Here is a 12577-nt window from a genome sequence, read left to right as displayed (position 1 = left end):
CCTGTCTTCTTGTAACTTTAGAGAGCTGAAATAACCAGATTGTGAATCGATAAAAATGGTCATTGTGGGTTTTAGCAAACAAATGCAAAGTGAAAGATGAACTATTTCAGCAACTACAATCCTGTATGTTTACAAATTACCAGAACAGTAGCATTAGACTCAAACTTTAGGGTTTATCTGATTTTAAGGCTGGTGAAAGGACTCAGACCTCTGCCCTCCGACATCACTGAACTTTGTAAGGGCCGAGTAATAAAGTGTTTTGAAGGAAACCATGGTATTCGCTCTCACGGAGACCTCGAGTGTCTTGTGCATTTGTGTATTTGCAGTCTGGGTCCTGGTGACAATCAGGCACACAAGGCAGAGCACAGAGCAGCCATTTAAGAAACACAGGACTGAACTGAAGAGAAAACCCAAAAGGTTAGGACAATAACACAGGATTTCCAAACGTCAAGAATACCTATGAGTTTAAGGGAAACTTTGAGCGAGAAAGGAAAAAACGGAGGTGATTACATGGAATGGCATACTATTACCCTTAAAGCATCTGAGGTGAAGTTAAAAAGGCAAATGCATTTTTAGGGGCGCCTGGGTGGCTCAGTCGGTTAAGTGTCTGACTCGTGATCTCCGCTCAGGTCACGACCTCACCTTCTGAGAGCTTGAACGCTGCACTGGGTTCTGTGTTGGCAGCATAGAGCCTGCTTAGCATTCTCCCTCCCTCTCTCTCTCTGCCCCTTTCCCGCGCTCTCTCTCAAAATAAATAAATAAACATTAAAAATTAAAAAAAAAAGAAAGCATTTTTAAAAGAGATTTAATTATATGACATTAGGCCTAGTGATGTGCCTCGGCCTACTTAACTGTTCCGTGAAAGGCTGTCATCTCATTTTAAAGCTAAGGAGTAGTTAATTCTTTGAGAAAATGGAACCCCACCTTGGGAGGTAAGTGTACCTGTGCAGTAAAGGTCTTTGCAATAGCTCCACTGCAGCGACAGGAAACTCTGAACGTCAAGTTGTTCTGGTTTTTGGCATCAGCTGCTTTTACTACATCGTTTTGAAATGCTTCTTGAGATTTTTCTCTTTCAGTGAAAAAATCTTGCTCCTGTGTTTCTTCTTCCGTTTGCTTTTCCAGCGGGCATTCCCCACTCTCTTGTAACTCTTGCAATTGTTCTGTTTTTAATTTCTTAGCATTGATGATGTCATTTTCCTCCACTTTTCTTTTTAGTGGGTTAGCAGCTCTTTGAAAAAGTTTGTCCTTTTTTGCATCAAGTTCAAGAAGACTTTTCCAAGTTGAGATGGCATTCAACCAACTTTCTGGATCATCATTTATAAGTCTCTGTATCTCACTTAATATTTTTCCTAAATAAGTAAGATGTCAGTTAATCCTCTATTGAAGCTTTAAAGACAGTCTATTACATCCATCACCGCCAAATTCCATTACCTTTATTTCTTTAAATCAGTTTTATTAAACTGCTACATGAATAGTGAATTCACCTTCACCTGGAGTTTATATAATTTAACATAAAAATATTGTGCAGGATAAAGTTCATTCTTTTTTTTTAAACAAAGTTTATTATTTTGAGAGAGAGCAAGTCAGCGCGTGAGCGGGGAGGGGCAGAGAGAGAGGGGGAGAGAGAGAATCACAAGCAGACTCCACACCAGCAGCACAGAGCCCAGCACTGGCAGCACAGAGCCCGACGTGGGGCTCCAAATCACAAACTGTGAAGTTATGACCTGAGCCGAAACCAAGAGTCGGACGCTTAACCGACTAAGCCACCCAGGTGGCACTAAAGTTCATTCTTATATTTCATAATTAATATCAAATTATTTTAAAATCCTATAGAATTATCATGTATTTTAGCAAGATCATTTGTCTTATGATAATATATATCTATATCTTTAATATAAGCATAGGCCTAGAGTATGTATTGATCTTTGAAATAATGCAGATCTTGCCTATAAAAACTAAGTTAAAAAACAGAATAAAGTGCAAAACAAAGCTCTGAAACAAGAGCAAATGAATCTTGAGACTATCTTAAACCATACACTATTAGCATACATCATAAAATGAGTTTTCATAAAGCAACATTTCAGATACACAGCCCATTCATAAGTTAGGGACTGTCAGCATGCGCAACACAATGTAATCTTTTTTCGATGAAGAAGGGTCATCAAGATGACCCAACAATAATTACAGTGTTCTCTAAAGATGAGAATGTAGAATGTTGGGATGAAATTATATCGACCCCATGGTATAACACCTTAGGATCTGCTTTAAAACCACATTTCTGCCCTGTCTTGATTTCTTACCATTTATATCTTTACTGACACAGTTTAGTGCAGACTGTAATATTACATGATCTCTTGTGCACGATCAGCAATTAAAATGAAGTTTAAGGCAATGTTTAGTCTAGCAGTATCTGACTATTTTTGGTGCTTCTATTAAGATCCTTAAATTATTTTAGCAGCATGTGTATAAAATTAGAGAGCGAAGAGGGAATCTCTTAACTCCCTTAAGCTGTAATGCTTTATTAATGGGCATAAGTTTATTCAAAACTTTAAATTTAAGGTCACCCAAACAGGAAATTTTATAACATAGTATTTTTTCCAATTATATAATTCATCAGTTAAAAAGTACGAAGTGATAGTTTTGATCAACTTATTAAAACCATGCATTCCGGGTTATTATACACTTCTAAATCTAAACAGAAGCAACTGATCACATGTATCTTTAGAGAAGGTGTGTCTGATCATAATTAAAACAGAAGAAATGTGACTCAGAAAATAGGTAGCAGGTTGCAAAGAGACACAATTAGGTGATAACATGATTAATATGGTGATAGTATTCAGGAAATACAGAAAAATACATAATTGGTGATTCCACAGGTATGAATGAATCTTAAAAATATGAAATGGATACAAATTAATTATCAAGCAGAAAACTTTGGAGTACAATATATCATGTGGGTAAAAGCAATAGGCATATACTGTACCTTTACTTACAGAAGAAACATTAAGTGGAAACTGCTTTTTAATCAGCAAAAATAATCTTTCTGCAGATTTTAATTTTTTCAGCATATTTAAGTCAGAACAGGTGGTGAAGAAAACTTTTCCTGAAATATATTCAACCTAGAGACAGAAAAGATTAATGTAGTCCTGTGTCAGAGTAAGAATCATTTCCCTTTTCCCCTCTAAATGAATTAAAACATAGCATCTAGATTAACAATAAACAACCATTTCTGAAAGATGTACTACTTGTCAGACATGCTACTAGGCACTCAGAATACATTTTCCCCCTCATCCTTATAACAAACTTCTATGGTAGATTTTATCACCCCCATTTCTCAGATTATGAAACTGAGGCTTGGATAGGTTAAATAACCGGTATGAAGTCACAAAGTGACCAAGATCATAATCTGTGTCATGTTACCATTTGTAAAGTACACTTCTAGGACAAATCAGGCGTCTAGTCCAAGGTTAACATCATCAGTAGGGATTTATTAAACACCTACCTTGTGGTCTACCAGGAAACATGCAACATAAATCCTAAAGATGAATAATAATGTAACACGTACATACTGACATACAAATTAAAATATAATATTTACAAGAAAATAACTTGAATTAAACCCAAAATAAAAAAGTTAATATGTAAATGCATTGATAAGCTGTATGTACAATAAGTAGCACTGAATATGGAACCATCATTAGTAAAAGTCTTGGGAAAGAACTCTGTAAGATTTGAGAAGAGAGATTCTAACAGAAGAACAAAGGGCAAGATGCAGAGCTGGGAGTGACAGCCTGGCTGAAGTAAAGTGTAAGTCAGCATGGCAAAATTTGCTGTTTACACTGATTGATAGTGTCAGGTGGATGGATGGTGTAGCTCAGACCAGCTTGATAAATGGTCGTGAAAATTTGAGTACCCCAGATGGTAATGGTCAACCATTATAGACTTTTGATGAAAGCTATGACAGCACTGAATTAGCTAGCAGAAAAAATTACTTTGGAAGAGGCATAAAGTACTGAGTGTAGAATGTGATGTCAGAGGAAGAAGGAGACTACCAAGGTAGAAATAATGAAACTTGGCTGTGGAACTGGAAAAGGGATAACAGCAAGAAATATGCATCACCAGAAAGAGGTTTTGGAGGCAAGATGGATATGTGGTAAAAGCCAGAGAAGAAAGAAAATGAAAAATGCACTAACTATAGAGTCTAGTGAGGTATGGGAAATGGATCTCAATACCAATGGAGTCCTAAAACTTTTGGAATCAACCCAGCCCTCCCAAGCTCAGGATGGATGTGGAATGCCTTAAAGTTTTCCCTTTAGCAGTGGCCATCAGCTGATTAATATGGTTCTAAGTTATCTCCTAGAACTGAGGTAATGGGGAATTTGGGGTTTCCCATGTGTTTAGGCAGCTCCCGTCCAATGGGAACTTGAACTCCAAGTGTTTTTGTATTTTCGATCTGACATGGTCTAATTAAGCTCTGGGGATGGTAATTTCTGGGGTTACCATTCTAGCTTGATGAAGAAGAATCTGCAGAGGAAGCCCTAGGTTGACACCAATTAAAGCCCAAATACTTCATTATAAGATTAACAAGTTTTGGGGATCTAATGTACAGTATGGTGATTATAGCTCATACTATATTATATAATTGAAAGCTACTAATAGATCTTAAATGTTTTTACCACAAAAAAGTAAATGGTAATTATGTGACTGGATAGGGGTGTTAGTTAATGCTCTGGTGGTAATCATCTGCAATTTATAAATGTATCAAATCAACATGTTGTACACCTTAAACTTACATAATGGTATATGTCAATTATATCTCAGTAACGCCAGAGAAACAAATAAAAATAAAAGCCCCAGCAATGCATCTGACCAAGATAGATGGAGAAAGCAGGGAATGAGAAGAATGTTTAGGAATCAATATTTAAGGTCATAAGGAAGTAACTAAAATAAGAACTTTTGGCTTCTAGAATTCACTTCTTTCTCATTACAAAGGTGATGTTTTCCCATGAAGTCAAAACTAAATACATACCTCAAAATGCTTAGAACTTGAAAAAAAAATATTCAAAAGTAACTTTTATTAAAAATTTTTTTTCAATGTTTATTCTGAGAGAGAGAGACAGACAGACAGAATGAGAGCAGGCAGAGAGAGAGGGAGACAGATTTTGAAGCAGGCTCCAGGCTCTGAGCTGACAGCACAGAGCCTGACATGGGGCTTGAACTTGTGAACCGCAAGACCATGACCTGGGCTGAAGTTGGCCACTTACCCAACTGAGCCAGCCAGGCTCCCCTTAAAAAGTAACTTTTAAAAAATTTAGATTTTATGTTACCTGACATAAAAATATAGCTGATATTAAAGCCATCACAAAACAAGTTAACAGACATGAAATACATTGCCAAGATTATGGGGTAATTGAAATAAGTATTGTACTGAAGATGTATGGTTTTAAGATTCAAGTCCTATAAACAAACTGATGCAAACATCTGGACCAGTGATTTTAATCTAAGTAGTCAATGATCTAGATATTAATTTATAGTTATTTAACTGTACAAAGATCTTTTCTTACTTAGTTGAAATATGAAGGGAAACAATTTACACAGCAAACTTCCTTTAAAAATATCATCATTTGGGGGTGGTGGGAAGAACAAATAAAGAACATGATTGAAAATCAAGTTAATTAAGAGGACCTAAAAGGTTTAATTTATTGGGGGAATCAAATCATAAGAATAATGTCTTGAAGCATTAAAATGCTAAATATACTCTCAAAACCAAAAGCAACATTTTCTTTCTTTAAAAATTAATGTAAGGCCTACATTCCTTTTACAAGTAATAAGCATGTAATCAAAAGTAGTTTACTAAATTGCTAGACAGTCATTATGAGAATCAAATAATCATATACATGAAAGCACTATAATGTTGTACCCTTTGTGAAGATGAAGTATGATATCTTAAAGCAGTGGGGAGAGTGAATTTTGGTGCTTATGACTTCAAAAACTGCTGAAGCTGGTGTTAACCTTTTTCTCTGTTGCTTGTAACTGATCATATTCAATTATAATACTTAGGGGAGAAATGTGGCATTTTAGAATACTTCACCCTAATATTTGTTACTTGAAAATTTATTTATATATACAATCTGTTTTTTCCATTTGGAATGAAGTCATAACGAAGTGTCTAAAACCAGCTGGTTTTATGTCTAACACTTTCGAAGATGAACTAACAGCCTTTATTAAAGTAAAAACACTTCTGTTATCAGCTAGACTATCTAAGCAGTTAGCATTTTTGCCTTTCTTTTAAAATTCAGGCATTCAAATCTAACACAAAAATTAAAAGTTTAAGTCTTGGCAAAATGCATAGGAAGATACGGAGATACCAAAGTTCTCCTAATTCTACAAATGCCATTTAGTTTTAGAATTAATTATACATTGCTAAGTGAAGAGCTGAGGTGGTACGTGAGCTTTTTTGGTTCATTTTAGAAGAAAGGATTAAAAATATATTTTAATTAATTTTTAAAAAAGCATTCAATCTGCAAGAAATGCACAGGATATTAAAAAATATCAATCTACGCAATTACTCCTTTAAATAAAATAATTATGAAATAATCCAATTATCTGGTTAGCTCTACCCCACTACTTTCTATCACCATGACCCTACTAAAAAATTAAAAATTGGTTGGCTTATTCAAGTTCAGGTCCTGGGTTAAAAGTCTTTGCTATGTGGGTTTACAAAGACCAATCAATCCATTGACAGGGCCTTTCTGGCTAGCTGGTATTAGGCACACCTCTATTATACTGAATTTTATCTTAAAAATAACTGTTCTTGCTATTATTGTTATAATAGCAGTATTTAATACATTATACATTGTTATAGCTTAATTTTTCTTAATTTTAAAGTAATCTAGGTAAAATAAACATATGTATGTATATAAAATATTTTATACATATAAAAATACGTAATTATACAATATAAATTGAATATTTAAAAATACCCAGAAACCTATAAATAAGTTTGCCCTACCACCAAGTGGAAAAAAAATCTAATCTGACTCTGACCAAACTCTAGATACAACTTACAAGATTCCAGTTGATAGGAGATAGAGAGGACAGAGAAACATGTTAAACTACACCATGGAGATGCAATTAGCGATATTTAGATCAGGGGAACTTCTAGCAGTGCTGTCCAACAACTTTCAGTGGTGATGAAAATATTCCATAACCTGTGCTGTCCAATGCAGTCAACACTAGCACGTATGGCTTCTGAGCACTTGAAATGTGACTAATGTGCCTAAGAAAGTGAATTTTTTTGTCATATATTTTAATTAAAATAGCCACCATACCCTTTTGGACACCACAGCTCTAGACTAGGGCTCAGAAAATGAGGCCTGGTGAGCTAGGAATGGTTTTTACATTTTTAAAGGAATGTAAAAACAAACAATAACAACAAAGAAGAACAACAAGTGATCCACATATGTGAACTACAAAGCATAAAATATTTATTATCTGGCCTTTATTTTACACGTAGACTCCATACACAGTGCAAAGCCCAACATGGGACTCAAACTCACACCTTGAGAACAAGAGTGGAGCCGAGATCAAGAGTCGGAAGCTTAACCGACTGAGCCACCTAGGCACCCCAATCTGGATCTTTAGAGAAAAAAATGGCCACCCCCTGCTCTAGACTATGGGATAAACAAACAACCCTGCTTCTTTAACAAATAATAAATTGCTGGTGGTGGGGGGGGCGGGGGAGAGATGGAGGGGAAATCTACAGATTAAAAGAGACTTAAGATTTTTTTGATAACAAACGAGATTTAAAAGAATATCAATCAAAATACATGGTCCTTATTTGAATCCTCATTCAAATACACAAACTTGAAAAGTGACATTTATGAGAAAGTTGAAATTTAAACACTAGATATTTGATAAGGAATTATTTTTAGATGTGATGATATTGTGGTTTATATATTTTTTAAAATTTTTTTTTTTCAACGTTTATTTATTTTTGGGACAGAGAGAGACAGAGCATGAACGGGGAGGGGCAGAGAGAGAGAGGGAGACACAGAATCGGAAACAGGCTCCAGGCTCCGAGCCATCAGCCCAGAGCCTGACGGGGGGGCTCGAACTCACGGACCGTGAGATCGTGACCTGGCCGAAGTCGGACGCTTAACCGACTGCGCCACCCAGGCGCCTCTATATTTTTTAAATTTAAATTTTTTTGAGAGAGGGAGAGAGCGCGCAAGCGCGCGCAAACGCATACACACGCGCGCGCGCGCAAGCGCAAGCGCGCAAGCGCGGGAGAGAGGCACAGAGGAGGAGACAGAGGATCTGAAGCAGGCTCCGCGCGCTGTGAGCCTGAGCCACCCAGGCGCCCCTGTGGTCTATATTTTTAAAAAGAGCCATTGTATGATGTCTTCTATATTATACTATATATATTATGCTGTGAGTCCTCTCATTATAGATATACAGTAGCCCCCTTATCCACAGTATAGCCTCCTGCCGTCACTGCATTTAACCAGTCACTGCATTTAACTGCGTGGTTCCTAAGCAGATGACCCCCCCCCCCGACCTGTGACGTAAGATCAACAGCCTAAGGCTACGTCAAGCACAATCCTCCTTCCGAAGTAGAAGTATCCTCAGAAAGTCAATAGTAGCCTAACGTCATGCGCCACGCATCGTCTCATCATTTTGTCATCTCACATCATCACAACAAGGGTGAGTACAGTACAAATAAGATATTTTGAGAGGGAGGGAGGGGCAGAGGGAGAGTGAGCAAGAAAACATGTTTGTTCACGTAAGTTTTATGACAGTATATTTTTATAATGTCCTATTCAGTTATTGTTAACCTCTTACTGTGCTTAATTTAAAAATTAAACTTTATTATGGGTATGTATATACAGCAAAACACAGTATATATAGGGTCGGTACTATCCATACTCTCAGGCATCCACTGGGGGTCCTGGAATATGTATCTCCCATGGATAAGGACGACTACTATATAGGCAAACATTTACAGATGAAGTGATATCTTGGCCTTGCCTCAAAATAACATCGGTGGAGTGGGAGGGGCATTAATGGAGCAGAATTCACCGTGGGATCGGTGTTGCAGCGGGTCGGTGAGCACGTGAGATTCACCACACTATTCTACTTCGTGTATGTTTGAAATTCTCCGTGATAAAAAGCTGAACAGAATACACAGGACACTTTCTATTGCAAGCTGCATGTTGGAGGAAGCACCTGCATCAGTCCTCCAAGGAGGGAGAGTTTGCAAGTTAAAATGCAAACGATTGAGCTATGTACATTCCTACCAAAAGAAAAGTTTTGGGGGGTGGCAACTAGGGACACACATTTTCAACAAGCTCCCTGCATGATTCTTACGTCCACTAAAACACCGATTAGAAAGGCATGACTAATCTGTAAAAGGAAACAATCACTTCTAAATTCATTTTATAAATGCGGACTTTACAATATTAACTTTCTTGAAGCAAATCAAAGTTTCTAACACTCTTATTACTGCACGAATGGTTTTAAGTATTCCTGTGCAACCAATTCTTTGGGAACATTCATTGATCACCTACTAATTGCAAGACATTGTGCTACACGTGCTATCAATTTTTATCTCAAGGTTTGCTTTAATCCTTTAAAGTAGGTACAATCTTCTCCATTTTCTATCCAAGGAAAGTGAGGCTCAGAAATTTGAGTATTTACCCCAAATTAAAAAATCTATGAAAGGAAGATTAAAATTTGAACACATGTTTTTTGCCTCTGAGATCTACATATACTCTTTTCCACGCTGTCACAGAAATAACTTACAAGCTTCGGGGAAGTTTCCCACTATAATTTAGTGTACTAGTAAAGCACCTGGGCTTCAAAGCAATAAAGATCCAGATACAAGTCCCAGCTCCACCACAGAGCATCAGTTTTCTCTTTATTTCTTTGTAAAACAGAGGGGGGAAATGACGTCTCCCATAGGATTCTTCTGTGGATTAAATCATATCATGTACATAAAAGTGTCGGACACGTTTTAAGTGCTTTATAAATGTTAGATCCTATCATTGTTCTTTCGGGATTGCTTTAACTTTGAGAGTTAGTGAACTAGAGATGACATTTCAGAAGTTATTTGTTCAGATCCCATTTCCAAGCATATCTGTCCTTAAAACAGGCACAATCAAAATATGGAAATCCCCAAATCTTGCGGTTGATTCCTCTCATTGCCAAGAAGTTTGTCCCTATAATTAATTGAACTTTTTTGCTGTGAGGAGACCCCCTCCCCTCACATCTCATTTTGTCTTTAGAGAAGATGGAGGACAAGCAGATAAGATAATTTTGGTAATTCAACGTATTGCAGTTGGGTGAAGGCTTCTATTTTTCATACTAAGAGCTCTAAGTTAATATTAAAAAACAAAAACAGAAACAAAAAACCAGTGTAGCATGATGTAATGGAAGGAACTGGACCTGGGTACTGGCCTGCCTGGGTTAAACATGATTATCTACTCATGCCTGATTTCACAGCTTGGGTTTGAATCCCAGGTCTGCCGTTTTACATGACTTGAATAATTTCTTGGACTTAACCTGTGCTTCATTTTCCTTTTCTGTTACATGTAGAGTCTACCTCACAGTGTTGTGAAAATTAAGCAGGTGAGTACAGATTGAGGACCTAAGAACATGCTTAATCAATGTGGGCAATTCTTACATTGTTGCTTTTTTAGATTAGCCGTATTCAGCGCTCTATTAAATTCTGCGACCAAAACCACAAGTGGCTGGTAATCTAATAAAGCTGATGTCATTTTTCGTGACCCCCCTCTATCCCCCATGCCCCCAACTCCCTCATTGCAGAAAATCCTTTTGTGGCTTCCAACACTATAGGGGCTGCACACTATAGGGGCTGCAAGACTGACGTGGTCAATTTCATTTAGTAAGCTTTCCTTTTCCAAAAACACATGATTCACACTGTCATATACAGCCCATTAAGTCAGTGGAGTCTGTTTCTATTACATCTTTTCCCTCTGCTTTCAAGAAGCCAGCTCAGCATGTTCTAGAACCTAAACTCAAGTTTAAAACCTTGTTCATGTCATTGAAATTAACACCAGCAATTGTTACTTCCCTCCAGAAGCTGGACTACGAAGCCTCCAAGACTATTATTTTTCTAGCTACTATTTACTCGGTGTTTAAGGTGTACTTTACGCACCTTGTATCAATCCCATGGGGTAAATACCATCATTGTCAGGAAACTGACAAGTCCAGTAACAACCTGAAGGCTGTACTTGTATTTACAAGGCTGGAGAAAGGCTTCTGTGACGGGTCTAACTATTGGCACTATCCAGTACCTTCTTGTAAAGAATCTAGGAAATACCTTGCCTCAAACTCCTTCCCGCCTTAAAAAAAAATACAGGCATGAGAGATACGCGGTAATGTGGAAGGGAGAACGACTGGGGATTCTTTCCTGCAGTAATTAAAGGACGTGTCAGAACTCCGAGGCCTGGGGCTTGAGAGCTGGGGGGCTCGAGGCTCTTGCTTTCCAGAGTCTACACGGACCCTGGCGGGGAGGGAGACCCGGCGCGGACGGGGGCAGGGCCGCCCTCCTTCCCGCCCGGGCGCGCAGCGAGGCCGACTCACCTGCGTGGCCGCCAGCCGCGCCCGCACCTCCCGCATCAGGAAGGGCTCCAGGCCGCGGCCCGCGGTGCAGAAAAACCGGGCGCCCGCTGCAGGCCGCGAACCGGAATCTGTAGGAACCGCCGCCATGGCGGCTCGGGCGCGGCCCCGCCGCTCGGGGTCACGTGGCCTGGGGCGCGCGCGGCGAGTCCCGGCTCTCCCGGAGGCGGGCACTGGGGCCGCGGGGCAGGGTGGAGTCTGAGGCTAGGGTTGTCAGGGAGACCCGGGGTGACGGTGGGGGCCGGTGGGGGGGTGGTGGGGGGGTGGTGGGGCCGGTGGGGGGGTGGTGGGGCCGGTGGGGGGGCGGGGGAGCGGGTCAGCTCGGAGGGGTGGCTGGGGGGCTCCTTGGTTAACTGCTCGGAATTTCCCTGATTAGGTATTTGGAACTATTTGGAGTCACACATGGAAGGCATACAGTTGGGATCTGTAATTGGAATCTATATAAACGGTATATATCATCTAATCCATTTGTCTTCTTTTTGAGATTGAGGAAGTTGATTCCTAAACAGGCCAAGGGACAAGTGGCATATAGCTGAGGTTTGTCTTGATAGCCAGTATAACGAGCTTCTATTTCTCCCAAATTTCTCCTCCCCTCTTCTTTATCACTCGCCATTACTCTCCTGATGTAAGGAGCCCTATTCTGTCTTCACCAAGAATTGGGCCAAAGTTGGGAATCCTCAGGACCAAGAGCAGAAATTGTCACTCTCCAGTGGAATGCTTTTATGTTCACATTTCTTGCACTTCTAAGTTCATTCACCATGAAGGTAATGAATGCACTGTCTAGTTTGGGCCACCTGGTTTAATTGGCTGTCTTAACAGTATTTGAAGGGACTACTCTAATTTTGAATTTTCTTTCTTTCTTTTTAATGTTTATTTTTTTATTTTGATAGAAAGAGCAGGGGAGGGGCAGAGAGAGAGAGAGAGAGGGAGAAAG

At 39.0% G+C, this 12577-nt stretch overlaps 1 protein-coding gene across 4 annotated transcripts in view; it reads right to left on the bottom strand.

The window, feature by feature from the left end:
* The window catches only part of THUMPD2 (THUMP domain containing 2), a 35930-nt gene extending 24170 nt beyond the window's left edge, over positions 1–11760 (bottom strand). For 2 of the 4 annotated variants that reach the window (XM_043604102.1, XM_043604103.1), the window contains exons 1-3: positions 11608–11760; positions 2984–3119; positions 943–1349 (exon numbers count right to left, since the gene is read on the bottom strand). In XM_043604102.1, the coding sequence (XP_043460037.1) occupies positions 943–1349; positions 2984–3119; positions 11608–11733 (669 nt within the window). In that variant the 5' untranslated portion in view covers positions 11734–11760. Of the gene's footprint in view, positions 1–942; positions 1350–2983; positions 3120–11607 lie in introns of those variants that run through there. The other 2 variants (XM_043604104.1, XM_043604105.1) reach the window with 2 other exon arrangements.
* Positions 11761–12577: the final 817 nt, after the last annotated feature.

This window comes from Prionailurus bengalensis, chromosome A3 (assembly GCF_016509475.1).
Source record: "Prionailurus bengalensis isolate Pbe53 chromosome A3, Fcat_Pben_1.1_paternal_pri, whole genome shotgun sequence".
NCBI classification, from domain to species: domain Eukaryota; kingdom Metazoa; phylum Chordata; class Mammalia; order Carnivora; family Felidae; genus Prionailurus; species Prionailurus bengalensis.
This window is presented reverse-complemented; position numbering and strand designations above follow the sequence as displayed.